Source organism: Erpetoichthys calabaricus, chromosome 8, assembly GCF_900747795.2.
Source record: "Erpetoichthys calabaricus chromosome 8, fErpCal1.3, whole genome shotgun sequence".
NCBI classification, from domain to species: domain Eukaryota; kingdom Metazoa; phylum Chordata; class Cladistia; order Polypteriformes; family Polypteridae; genus Erpetoichthys; species Erpetoichthys calabaricus.
Window position 1 is genome coordinate 113,717,530 of NC_041401.2, and position 12,108 is coordinate 113,729,637.

At 37.1% G+C, this 12,108-nt stretch overlaps 1 protein-coding gene across 1 annotated transcript in view; it reads left to right on the top strand.

Annotated features, from left to right (window-relative positions):
* Nucleotides 1–382: 382 nt before the first annotated feature.
* The window catches only part of agr1 (anterior gradient 1), a 35,154-nt gene continuing 23,428 nt past the window's right edge, over nt 383–12,108 (top strand). The window contains exons 1-3 of the mRNA XM_028807307.2: nt 383–480; nt 7,708–7,865; nt 9,465–9,528. Of these exons, the coding sequence (XP_028663140.1) occupies nt 7,766–7,865; nt 9,465–9,528 (164 nt within the window). The 5' untranslated portion in view covers nt 383–480; nt 7,708–7,765. The remainder of the gene's footprint in view (nt 481–7,707; nt 7,866–9,464; nt 9,529–12,108) is intronic.

Below are 12,108 nucleotides of genomic sequence, written 5' to 3' on the forward strand. Positions count from 1 at the left end.
AGATAGATAGATAGATACTTTATTAATCCCAAGAGGAAATTCACATACTCCAGCAGCACCTTACTGATACAAAAAACAATATTAAATTAAAGATTGATAGTAATGCAGGTAAAAACAGACAGTAACTTTATATAATGTTAACGTTTACCCCCCGGGTGGAATTGAAGAGTCGCATAGTTTGGGGGAGGAACGATCTTCTCAATCTCAGAAGAGATTTCTTTCTTAATTTTTTGTTGAACAGTGTTGACAGGCTGATTGAAGGTGTGGCCTATCAGTAAGAGTACAACTATGTGAGGGTAATTTGAAATCCCAGGGACAGGCATCTGTTTGCATAATCCCTCAAAAGAACAAGGATATCCTGTTTTACAAGTGTCATTTAAATTCTGGCTATAAATATGTGAGACCTGAGTTAGATCTTTCAGTAAGAGTAAAATAAATGGAAGAAAGTTAATCTGTTCTTGGGATCAGATACTGTAACTGGTAAGACATATTTTACACTACCATTTATATATAGGTGGATAACCTTTCTTAGTGTTTTATTAATGTATATATAGGTATATTTTATATACCCTTTATTCCTTTATTACAAGTAATTACAGCAATCTTTATTTAGATTAAATTATTTATATTAATCTAGCAGAAATAACCAGAAAAATTCATGTTTCTATTAATCAATGGAAGGTAAACATAAATAAAACCATAGTTCATGAATCTCACTAAAGTACTAATACAGTAGTAGTATGGCACTGTAGTTCAAATTGCTATGTCAATGCAGTGCAAAAAGATTGGATTTAGACTATGCAGACTCCTTGAATCTGTGTGGATTTTTCTCTAGGTGCCTTGTTTACTTCCCGCATCCCATAGATAGGCACTCAGATTTGATTGACAACTATAAAGTGGTCTGGCATTAATGTATGTGATTCTGTGCATTTTGTAACACATACAAGGTTGGTTCCTAAATTGCTTTCAGAGTGATGAGGATACACCCTGGCTTCCTGATCAAGAACTGAAATAAGAAAAATGATGAATTGATAAACTATGAAATTGTGATATCATTTTCTCAAGCAATGCACTTATTTACATTTGTTATGGGGCTGGTGCTTTTATGCAAGATGTCTTACAACATTTATGATGGAATTAGTTACATTTCTTTTGGTTTTGCAATTGGAGCATAGGGAGGTCAAGTGACTTGCTTATGATCACACAGTGTCAGTTGTAGGATTGCAACCCACAACTCCAGGGTCTGAAGTCCAAAGTCTTAACCGATAGATAGATAGATAGATAGATAGATAGATAGATAGATAGATAGATAGATAGATAGATAGATAGATAGATAGATAGATAGATAGATAGATAGATAGATAGATAGATACTTTATTAATCCACCACACTATATGAGCTTTATTGTAAAACTATGTTCACTGCCAAGCTTTTTAAACTTGAAAGGAAAAGTAATGGTGTTAAGTATGTAGGAAATAAAAACATTTTCACCAGCACTTTTGAATTTATTGAGTTACCTAATAACACAATTATGTAAATTTTAAATTATTAATCTTGATTTCAGGTAATTGCGAGATTAAATTGATTTATATTTGAGGGACGTTAATGTTTGATTTAAAGTTATGTTGTGGCAAACATGAAACTTCTAAATAGTTCAAAAATTCTGCATGATAGTGAATGGTCTCTTTGTCATTTACCAGGATGTAAAGAAATGTATTGTATATTCTTATGAAGCTACAAGAATTGTATTAGTTCAGCTTAGATTGGGACTCTTAATTGATGATTTTTTCTCCTTTATATTGTACACTGACAGAATACCAAATTTATATGTAAGAAACATTCTTAAAATAAGTTGAGTTTGTTTCTCTTCCAGGTTAAGTTCCACCTTATGCTTAGCACTGCTGCAATAGGCACAGGCTCCTGGTGGGCATTAACTCGATATGTTAGAAAAAAAATAAATGGATGAATGTATGGATGGGTGAAAGATGCAGTGATATTGAAGTAAAGCAATATGAGATGAAAATATGTTCTTAAGTGCTATTAGGTTATTTGTCTGCTCCACAAGGCTTATTCCCACCTGGACAAAGCCAGCAGCACTTTGAGGAATTTTGAGGTTTTTATTTATTTCTCCAGTGCCATCCAGCCATCCCTGTTAAGGGGTAAACTCAGAGATATGCAGGTGAGTGAGCCTATGGTGTCCTGGATAATGAAGTATCTGTTGGGTAGACTGCAGTTTGTGAGACTCAAGGACTGTTTCAGATATGGATGTGAGCAACACTGGAGAACCACAAGGAACAGTCCTGTCTCCTTTTTTGTTCACTCTGTAAACCTCAGACTATAAATATAATACCAGGTAATGTCACTTTCAAATATTCTCAGATGATTCTACACTTATGGGGTGTATTGATAAAGGGGATGAGACAGAGTATAGGAGTCAGATGGGGAATTGTCTGCAACTTAACTTCAGAAACACCTAGGAACCTGGCAATTAAATTTCACTGCGCCAAAGAGCCTCTGTGTCCAGTCACTATACAGGGAGTAGATGTAGAGATGGCCCACTCCTACAAATACTTATTAGTGACAGATTGGACTGGTCTTGGAACACAGAGTAACTATGTAAGAAAGGGTAGAGCAGGCTCTTTTTTCTTAGGAGACTGCATTCGTTTATTTTGGGTAGTGACATACTTTACATCTTCATAACTCTGTGATGGGCAGTGCGATTTTCTACGCTTTGATGTGCTGGGCTGTTAACATCACTTCAAGAGAGGCCCACCGAATTAACCAGTTAATTAAAAGAAGAAGCTCAGTTATAGGATGCTCTCTGGACCCCCTATAGGTAGTAGCAAAGGAGAGAATTAAAACAAAACTGAGTGCCATTATGAAAAATGCTGCACATGCTCTCTAGGACACACTAACACCAAGCACTTTCAGCCAAGAAATTATTCACCAGATGTGTGTCAAGAAATGCTACTGGCGCTCCTTTATACTAACAGCAATATGCCTGCATAATGCCTTGCTGTGATTGTGACTGTCAAGTGAAGATATTTTCTTTCATTTTAGTTTTCTTCCTTTTTGTCATTCTGGCGCGTGCTCAGACCAGTGTGTGTGTGTATCTATCTATATATTCAACATATTCTATCAATCTATCTATCTATGCTTCTGTAAAAAGCCAAATTCCCCCCCTGAAGCCAAACAAAGTTCAGTCTAATCTAATCTAATCTAATCTAATCTAATCTAATCTAATCTAATCTAATCTAATTTTATCTAATGATAGGAAACAGCCCAGACCCATACTATTTCACATATTCACTTTATTAATTATAAAGTTGAAAGGATACATTTAAAAACTTCTCAGTTCTGCTAGTCACACAGATATATATCTTTAAGTATCCCATCAAAATGTGTTACACCCTAACAAAAATATTTGAAGACAATTGTAATGTTCTCTCTCAAATGATTCACCCTTGCATTGTTTGTGCAACATTTGGATGTGCTTATTCTGCTCAAATGTTGCACTGAAGTGCTCACAGTCATCCTAAATATAATCACATCATTAGTAGCTTCTCAATTATTGTTGCCAATGACAGACAAAAACAATTTCTGTTGTTTATGAGGTATTATATGAAATGTGTTATATATTCATTTTTGGGCCCTAAGGTGGTTTAGACATTTCTTTCTGTCAATTGCTGGCACCCAGGTTCAGTGCATGGCCTTAAAGGAGTTTCTATATTCTTCGACAGCATATGGTTTTGGGTGCTGTGTCTTCATTCCACCTCCCCAGAATGTGTATGTTAGGCCGATTGGCCTTGCGATCAATGCTGCCTTGGTAGACTATGTTTCCCCATTAAAACTGGTATGGATAACATGAGTTTAGAAATAATGCCTGTTTATTTATTTTGCCTTGTGCAGTCAGTGACTTGCAAAAACCTATATATACTGTAATAATTTTTAATTATGATGGTAAAAAGTGGCAGAACAGTGGAGCATAAGTTAGTGCTGCTGCTTCACAACTCACATTTCCTGGTTTCAAATCCTGGCCTCAGTACTGCCTGTGTGTATTTACATGTTAGTTTGATGGATTGTTAGAAGGAAAGTCATGTCACCATTAGCAAGTTGGGTGTTTGGCAACACCTGCCATTGGAAAAAAAATACTAACTTATCAATCATTTGTTGTAACAGGAGGTTCAAAAGATGTACATGTCACTGAAAACAACTGACCTGGCACAGTTAGACTCCCACATCTATAAAATTGATAAAAGAAAATACAATAGCTCAATGTCGTCATGCCCAACTGCACAAGCATCGGCTTTACCTATTGAACCATACCTGAGACTTTGCAGTTATGATTTCTCCTCCAGAATCATTTTTAACTGACTTAAAGACTTTACATAGTAACTGAGTTCACAAGGTGGACTACAAACTGGATTAGTGTTCTAGTGGGAAAAGGGCAATAGTGGCATCCCTCAACATTTTCTACTTAATTAAAAGGCAAGTTCTAATCATAAGATGTTTTTTCCATGATTTAATTATTACCATGATCAGTAACGGTGCACTGCACGATAATGTGTAGTGAATACACTTGACTTGAGCATTCATAGTTTTTATACTCTTTCTCTGTACCTTTAGCTTTCGTTTGCTCAGAGGTTGATGAGCTTGCTGCTTCCTGAGCAGCTCTTCTTTTCTCCACCCTAGCGGCCCCCTTCTTCTCTTCCTTCGTCTGCATCTTTTTACGTTAAAATTGATTAAGTCAGTGTTTGTGTTGCTATTACTTAGTGTGTTTTCTTTAATTTTTCACTTAAGCTGGCACTTAAGTCTTCAGTCTGCCTCAACAATGATTTAAGATATGAAGAAGTAGGGGAAGTGATGGTGAAGGTAGTAGTGAATGAGAGCGGCGCCCATATGCATGCACCGCACGGCCACCCTGCTGGCTGCTGCCGAGAGTTGATTCTACAATAAATAAAAATAAAAATAAAAAGAGGAATAACTTTGGAGGTCAATCATCACCCTGAAAGCGGATAGTAGACGTCACGTAGTATATGTACACCAAATTCCAGGTCAATAGTTCAAACGGTTTGCGAGCTACAGGTGACTTAATATTCTGGACAGACAAATGAACAGTCATGGTAGCATACTATATAAGAAGATAGTGCTCTACATGAATTTATATCTATGCATCTGCTAACCTGCTCAGGGTTGCTGGTGACCCATGAATATTCCAGCAGCACTGTTAAACTGGCAAAGAACAAAGCGCCAGTACATTAAGAGGTATTCTTACACAAACACTGATACTCACTTATTGTGCACCATAGCAGTTTAATCTGGCATTGTGCATGTCTTTGAGATCTGGAATGAAAACCGAAGTACCCAGAGAAAAGACACAGGGAGAATTACCTGGGCTGGAATTTGAACCCAGAACACAGGAACTGTGAGGCAGAAACACTAACTGCTGCATGACCAGGGTCTCATATGACTTGGAAATTTTTTTATAACAGTCTCCCGATCTGTGAATTAAAGTTCTTTCATCCTTAATTTTTTTTAAAATGTTGTCAGCAATCCACCACATTTATTTACACATGCTGCAGAAGCACTAACTATTACAGAGAAATAGTGTATGTCCATTGGAGTGGCGTGCCCACATTCCTGCTTCCTAATACTCATAACTAATTTCCCTCTGACTTCATGCCACTCTGTTTCTTTCATGCAGAACTCCTTTCTTCTGCCAGTGAACCTTCACCAAACATACACTTTGTGGCTGTTTAACACACTCCCAGGGTTACTTGTGAGCAGGTAAAATATCAGCTCTTGGATTAAGGGTATCTTTGGCTGCAGGAGCACCAGGCAATATATATGTGTCTACTGCCTCCTAACATGCTGGCACCACTGAGCTCTGTATGGCAAATAACAGATCTTTACGGCAGGTTACAGGCATGTAGTCCTAAATGGGCAATGTAGTCTGAACCATCCCAGTCAGGATCACATGCTGCCTCCCATTTGCTCGTCATGGCCTTTCTCGTAAAGAATTAATTTTATTCCATCTTTTCTAGGTAGAGATCTTGTACTGCCATTTATCCTCATGGCAATCTTGTGGTTTACACCAGTTCTCTATGGCCTCACATTTTCATTAATGAGAGTGTCAGGCACTTCAATCATATACTTATTGTCTGCTGTCTGGTGTCCTCAAAAATCCCTTTAATTTCCTTCCATGGTGCTTCTCTCCCTCTTTCTCTGATACCTGTGGACATTTTACTTTTTCAACACCATTTCCAAGATCAGCATCAGCTGCTTGCTAGCAGTTCCTATGTTCCCACAAGCAAAGAAGGTTGCTTTTCATTGCAAATGTATTTGTTTCCATGTGTAAATTTTCATTGGGACTTTCCTCTCTCTGGGCGGCACGGTGGCATGGTGGGTAGCGCTGCTGCCTCACAGTTGGGAGATCTGGGGACCTGGGTTCGCTTCCCGGGTCCTCCCTGCGTGGAGTTTGCATGTTCTCCCCGTGTCTGCGTGGGTTTCCTCCCACAGTCCAAAGACATGCAGATTAGGTGGATTGGCGATTCTAAATTGGCCCTAGTGTGTGCTTGGTGTTTGTGTGTGTCCTGCGGTGGGTTGGCACCCTGCCCGGGATTGGTTCCCTGCCTTGTGCCCTGTGTTGGCTGGGATTGGCTCCAGCAGACCCCCGTGAGCCTGTGGTCGGATTCAGCGGGTTGGAAAATGGATGGATGGATGGACTTTCCTCTCTCTCATGTTATGGTAAAAACCTGCCTGACTCTGGTTGAAAATTGCTAAATGGATGGCCAAAGCTTCCCTGGCATATTAAGAAAAAAAAAGTAGCTCAGTCAAAATTTAAGTATAATTTGTGACAAAACTGCATACTGCTGCCCACCAAAGATCCACAAGCAAGTACATGAAAATTCACTCAGACTGTACAAAGTTGGCAGACAGCTTTAATTGGTAGGACCTTTTCCTGGCAGTAATGTGGCATTGCCCTACATTTTAAATGATTCAGGCAGTGCTCACATAATATACTGTATCAGTCTTAATTAAATTAATGAGATTTAATTGGAAGAGGGAGAACACTCATCAAGGTACCATATGTACAAAATACTTGGTGTAGTATTAACTACAGAATACTTTCTCATACAGAATTATGCTTTTAAAAGCACAACGATTAAAACATAAGTGCTCATTTGTAAGTTGTAATCTATTAGTTATTCCCTGAACAAGACCCATTTGTAATATTCTGAAATTTCGTTTTTTTCAGTTTTTGCTAACCTAAACTTCACTTTTAAACCTCTAACCATTTACAATTTAACTTTTCACCATTTTTCGTCACTCATTGCATTTCAACTGATTCAATTTGAAGAAAAACTGGAAAAACTGAGGTTTTCTAAAATGTTTGACCGGTAGTGTATTAATATATATATACATTATGGTTAAAGCCAGAAATTGAATAAACCTAGAATTACCTGGGTAAAGCTTTCATTGTCCACAAAGATTATCCAGGTAAAGCTAGAAACTCATATTTTATTCCAGCTTTACCCAGGTCTGCTGGATAATGCAGGCTTTACCCGGGTAATGCTAGGTTTACCCAATATTTGGGCTTTACCTGTAATATATATATATATAAAACCTAAATTTATATTAAGCAACACTTTTATTTCAAAGGATATGCAGCATGACCTTATCACATTCCCATTTTTATTTTTACAGAGAACCTGCTGTTCAGAAATATTTCTCCCAGAGGACAAACCACAACTTAAACCTAATAATGGGCTCAGCTGTCATCTTTGGTATGGTGGTAATGGTTGCTGGTCTTAATGTGACTCTTTCTGCAAATGCAACAAATCAACCTCAGACACTATCCAGAGGTAGGCTAACTTATCTCAGTTTAATGAATTATTAATTTATATATTATTCATTTATATTTATATTAATTACTGTGTATGTAATGACCCAATATATGAGGTTTTCTTTATGACATATAGTGAAGTAAACCAGTCTTGATCCTCATGGTCCTGAAAATGCTTATAGGTGCACTGATAACATGTTTCTTTGATGCAGAATCTCTAATTAGCAATTAACAGCAGCTCTCTGTCTGTAATCCTAATGCTGCTGAAGATCAGAGACCCAAAGGACCATTGATTGGGAATGGTGTAACCTTCTTTGCATGCATGCTTTCTAGGACATGGCATCAATTTATATAGTATTTGAAGAGGATGCACATAAGTGCTGGTACTCTCTGTTTTTGGCTGATGTTTAGGCTGAAGAGTGGCAGGTGATGGTGGCATTCCCCATGATATTTCAAGCATCATTATATAATACAGTTCAATCGATAAGTATTTGGGTTTGGATATGCATGACGAGTGCCAGTGTGCTCAAAAATAGTGTGCACCAATAACTAACAGTATGCACCAATAACTGACAGTACACAACAGCTAGAAATGGATAAGTGCGGGAACTCCACTTCACACCCTGATTTATACTGATTAATACACAGTAGTGTGCATCCTAACATTTGATTGAAAATATGGAGGACCAACACCTCACAGCAACTGGATCTTTGGGTTCATTTTCTGGCTGAGTTAGCTTGTTTTGAGAATTAATCATTTTTCTTCATGTTTTCATTGGTTTCCTACAAAATAACAAAGAAAATACATTGATGTTGATTAGAGTCTAAAAATCTGCTTCAGTTTATGAGCCTAGTGATAGACTGGCATCTTATCTATTGCAGCAACTTGCTTTACATCTTACAGTGTGTGGTGCAAAATGGATTCTATAGCTGGTATATGATTATTACATTTAATAATTTATTTATAAATTAAATGGTTATAACAAATGGTAATCAATTAAAGAAAAAATAAAATATATTATTGTAAGCACTTACTAGCTACAGCATTGTGACATGTAAGTCTGTTACATACTGAAGTGCTTTATTAAATGTAAATGCTTTATTTTGAATTGTTACATGCTTACACATATACTGCACTGAGTCTGTTAATACTGTAACTATTCAAGCAACTATTGCAATATGTAATTTTTTTCACATATAGCTTCTGCATTTTTGGCTTAATGTTTGTTTGAATAAATGTGTTGTTTAATATTATCTAATTTTATGATTCAGTAGGGGCTAGATGTTTTTTTGTTGTCCTTACATGTAAAACTGGAGAAATGAAACAAGGTGTATATTTTATTAATCAGTTTATTAGAACATTCAGCATTACAAGTCTTTATTAACATGGTATAAAACTATGAAAACCAACTGCAATATCATTAAATGTTAATTTTTGTTTTGTTTACAGCATAGTTAATACAATGTTTATAGACTGTAAACAGCTGGTTTATAATGGATACTTAAACTAAAGTGCAACTAACAATGGTTAACCTTGAATGACAAGAGATAAATTTGTTTCATTACAAGTAAAAATGTAAGCAAATTTACAAAACATTCTTCTAAATATTTTTTTCAGGATGGGGAGATGGCATCATTTGGGTTCAAACCTTAGAAGAAGGTCTATATAAAGCAATGGCAAGGTAAAAAGCCAAGTAATGTTGATAGTCCTTATAATATTAAATTATCTTTTTATGATGCTTTTCTTTTAAAATATATAATTCTATCTGTAAATGAACTATTAAGGGAATCTGTTTATCCATAAGAAATGATTTCTGTTGGGCATCAGTGTGCAGAGTTGGCTGGCAGTGTGGCTTAGTGGAACAAGGGCTGTTGTCTGACACAGAAACCCTGAGACTGCAGATTACAATTTCTTCTGTGTTTTTTTTGGCCTGCTTGGAGTAAATGACTTAATATTTCTATACTCTTATTAATGATATATATTTACAATCTTTGTTGAAATGTACATATAGAGTACTGAGGTTATACCTCACAATAGTTGATGAGAATGGTTTCATAAAAAATACAGTAAGTACCAGTAATAGACTTAATAGACTGGAACCCATCAAAAGGGAAATATACAGAGTTCTACTAAATTTCACACTGTTCCAGTGTGGTGCTGAGGTGCTGAGGTGTCACCCATTGCACGGCTGCACTCGAGTCCCAATATGGGTGGTTCATCATGTGGTGGGTGCGGCAAACACACTGTAATTAGCTCAAGCTCCCAACCTACTAAATCTCACTTTCCCTGAGTGGAATCTCTTACTGTTTAAATGCATTGCTATACGTTGGAAACAAAACTAACTTGATTATGTGGGAGTGATTTTTGTTTTCATTTTTAAGATTTGTTGATATTAAGATTTGAAGAAAAGATGATGAAGATTTGATCTTGATTTAAACAGTATCTATAACTAAAGGTGATATAACAAACATCATATTTATATTTTGTAGTCCATTATATAATTTAAATAGATATAAATGCAAATGTTGCATATGGAAAAAGGAAGTACACACCTTCATTTATCAGTGCCTCAAATACGTAAAATTAGAATCAAGTGTACCAAATCTGGTGCAAATATTTAGACCATCACTTGATTGGATTTTGGAGGAACCTGTCTTATTTCACTCTCTCAAATTTACTTTGGTTTACTGTTAATTGTTGAAGTGTGTGTTATTACCATGCTTTGATCAATTGAGCATTTAGAGGCCTTCGGAAAGTTACAAAAGTGTATGAGTCCGCTGAGGTATTTTAAAAGGTCCCTAAACAATAGGAATTCAACCATTTTAATGTGTTTAAGATCATCTACAAGTGAAGAAGATTTCAAACAATTGCCAACTAGCTTAGACCAAGCCACCACTGTAAGTTCAGCCCAAGAGAAGAACGCAAGATGCAGAAAGAAGAACCACAGAATTTCATCATGGGACCCACAGGTCACTCTTACCACTGTTGATGTCAACGTGCCGGAGTCTGTCATTAGAAACAGACTGCACAAATGAGATCTACAGTACATGGGAGGTATGCTAAGAACAGCAGGGCAATACTAACATTTGCCCATGAACACTTAGACAAAGACCAGCACACCTGGAACAATGTGTTCTGGACAGAAGAGGAAAAGATACAGTTATTTGACCATAGCACCATAAGACATTTTTGGTAAAAATCAAAGACATTATTTGGCCAGAAGAAGCTGATACCAATAGTAAATCATGCTATGGTTTGGGATTGCTTTGCTGCATTATGACTTGGGCAGCTTACCAGCCTAAACTCCACTATGAATTCTTCATTTAACTGGAGGGTGCGTAAGGATAATGTGAGACCATTTGTCAGAAAATTGAAGCTCAACCGAAAATTGACCTTTTGACATGACAATGACCATATATACATACTAATAAATCCACCAAGGAATGGCTGAAAAGAAAGAAATGGACGATCTTGGAATGGTCAAATCAAAGCCCAGATCTGAATCCCATTGAGATGCTGTGGGAGGATTTGAAATGGATTGTGAATGCAAGACACGCCTCAAATATCACGCAGCTGAAAGAATTCTGCATGAAGGAGTGGGTTAACGTCCTCCCAGTTGATGTCAGAAACTGGCAGACAGTTTTTGGGACTTGCCTCTCTGAGGTTGTTTCTGCCAAAGGATGCAATGCCAAGGTTGTACTTACTTTTTCAACAGACAGAAATGGTATATCTGTTCATTTTTCATTGAATGAATCACTACAAAGTCATATTTTCATTGTTTCCTTTCAATTTCATCATCTTTATCTGAAGACACTACTTAAATGAAGATCAAACCTTGTTATGTCCACCTACTTTCAAAAAGTAAAAAACATTTGTACTTTTTCACATTGCCTCGCAGTAAGGAGACCTGGGCTTGTTTCCCATGTCCTCCCTGCGTGGAGTTTGTATGTTCTTTCTGTGTCTGCGTGGGTTTCCTCCGGGTGCTCCAGTTTCTTCCCACGGTCCAAAGACATGCAGGTTACGTGCATTGACAATCCTAAATTGTCCCTAGTGTGTGCTTGGTGTGTGGGTGTGTGTCTGTTTGTGTGTCCTGCGGTGGGCTGGTGCCCTGCCCGGGGTTTGTTCTTGCCTTGTGCCCTGTGCTGACTGAGATTGGCTCCAGCAGACCCCCTGTAACTCTGTGTTAGGATATAGCGGGTTGGACAATGACTGACTGACTGACTGACTGACTTTTTCACATAACTATATTATGTTGGCTTAC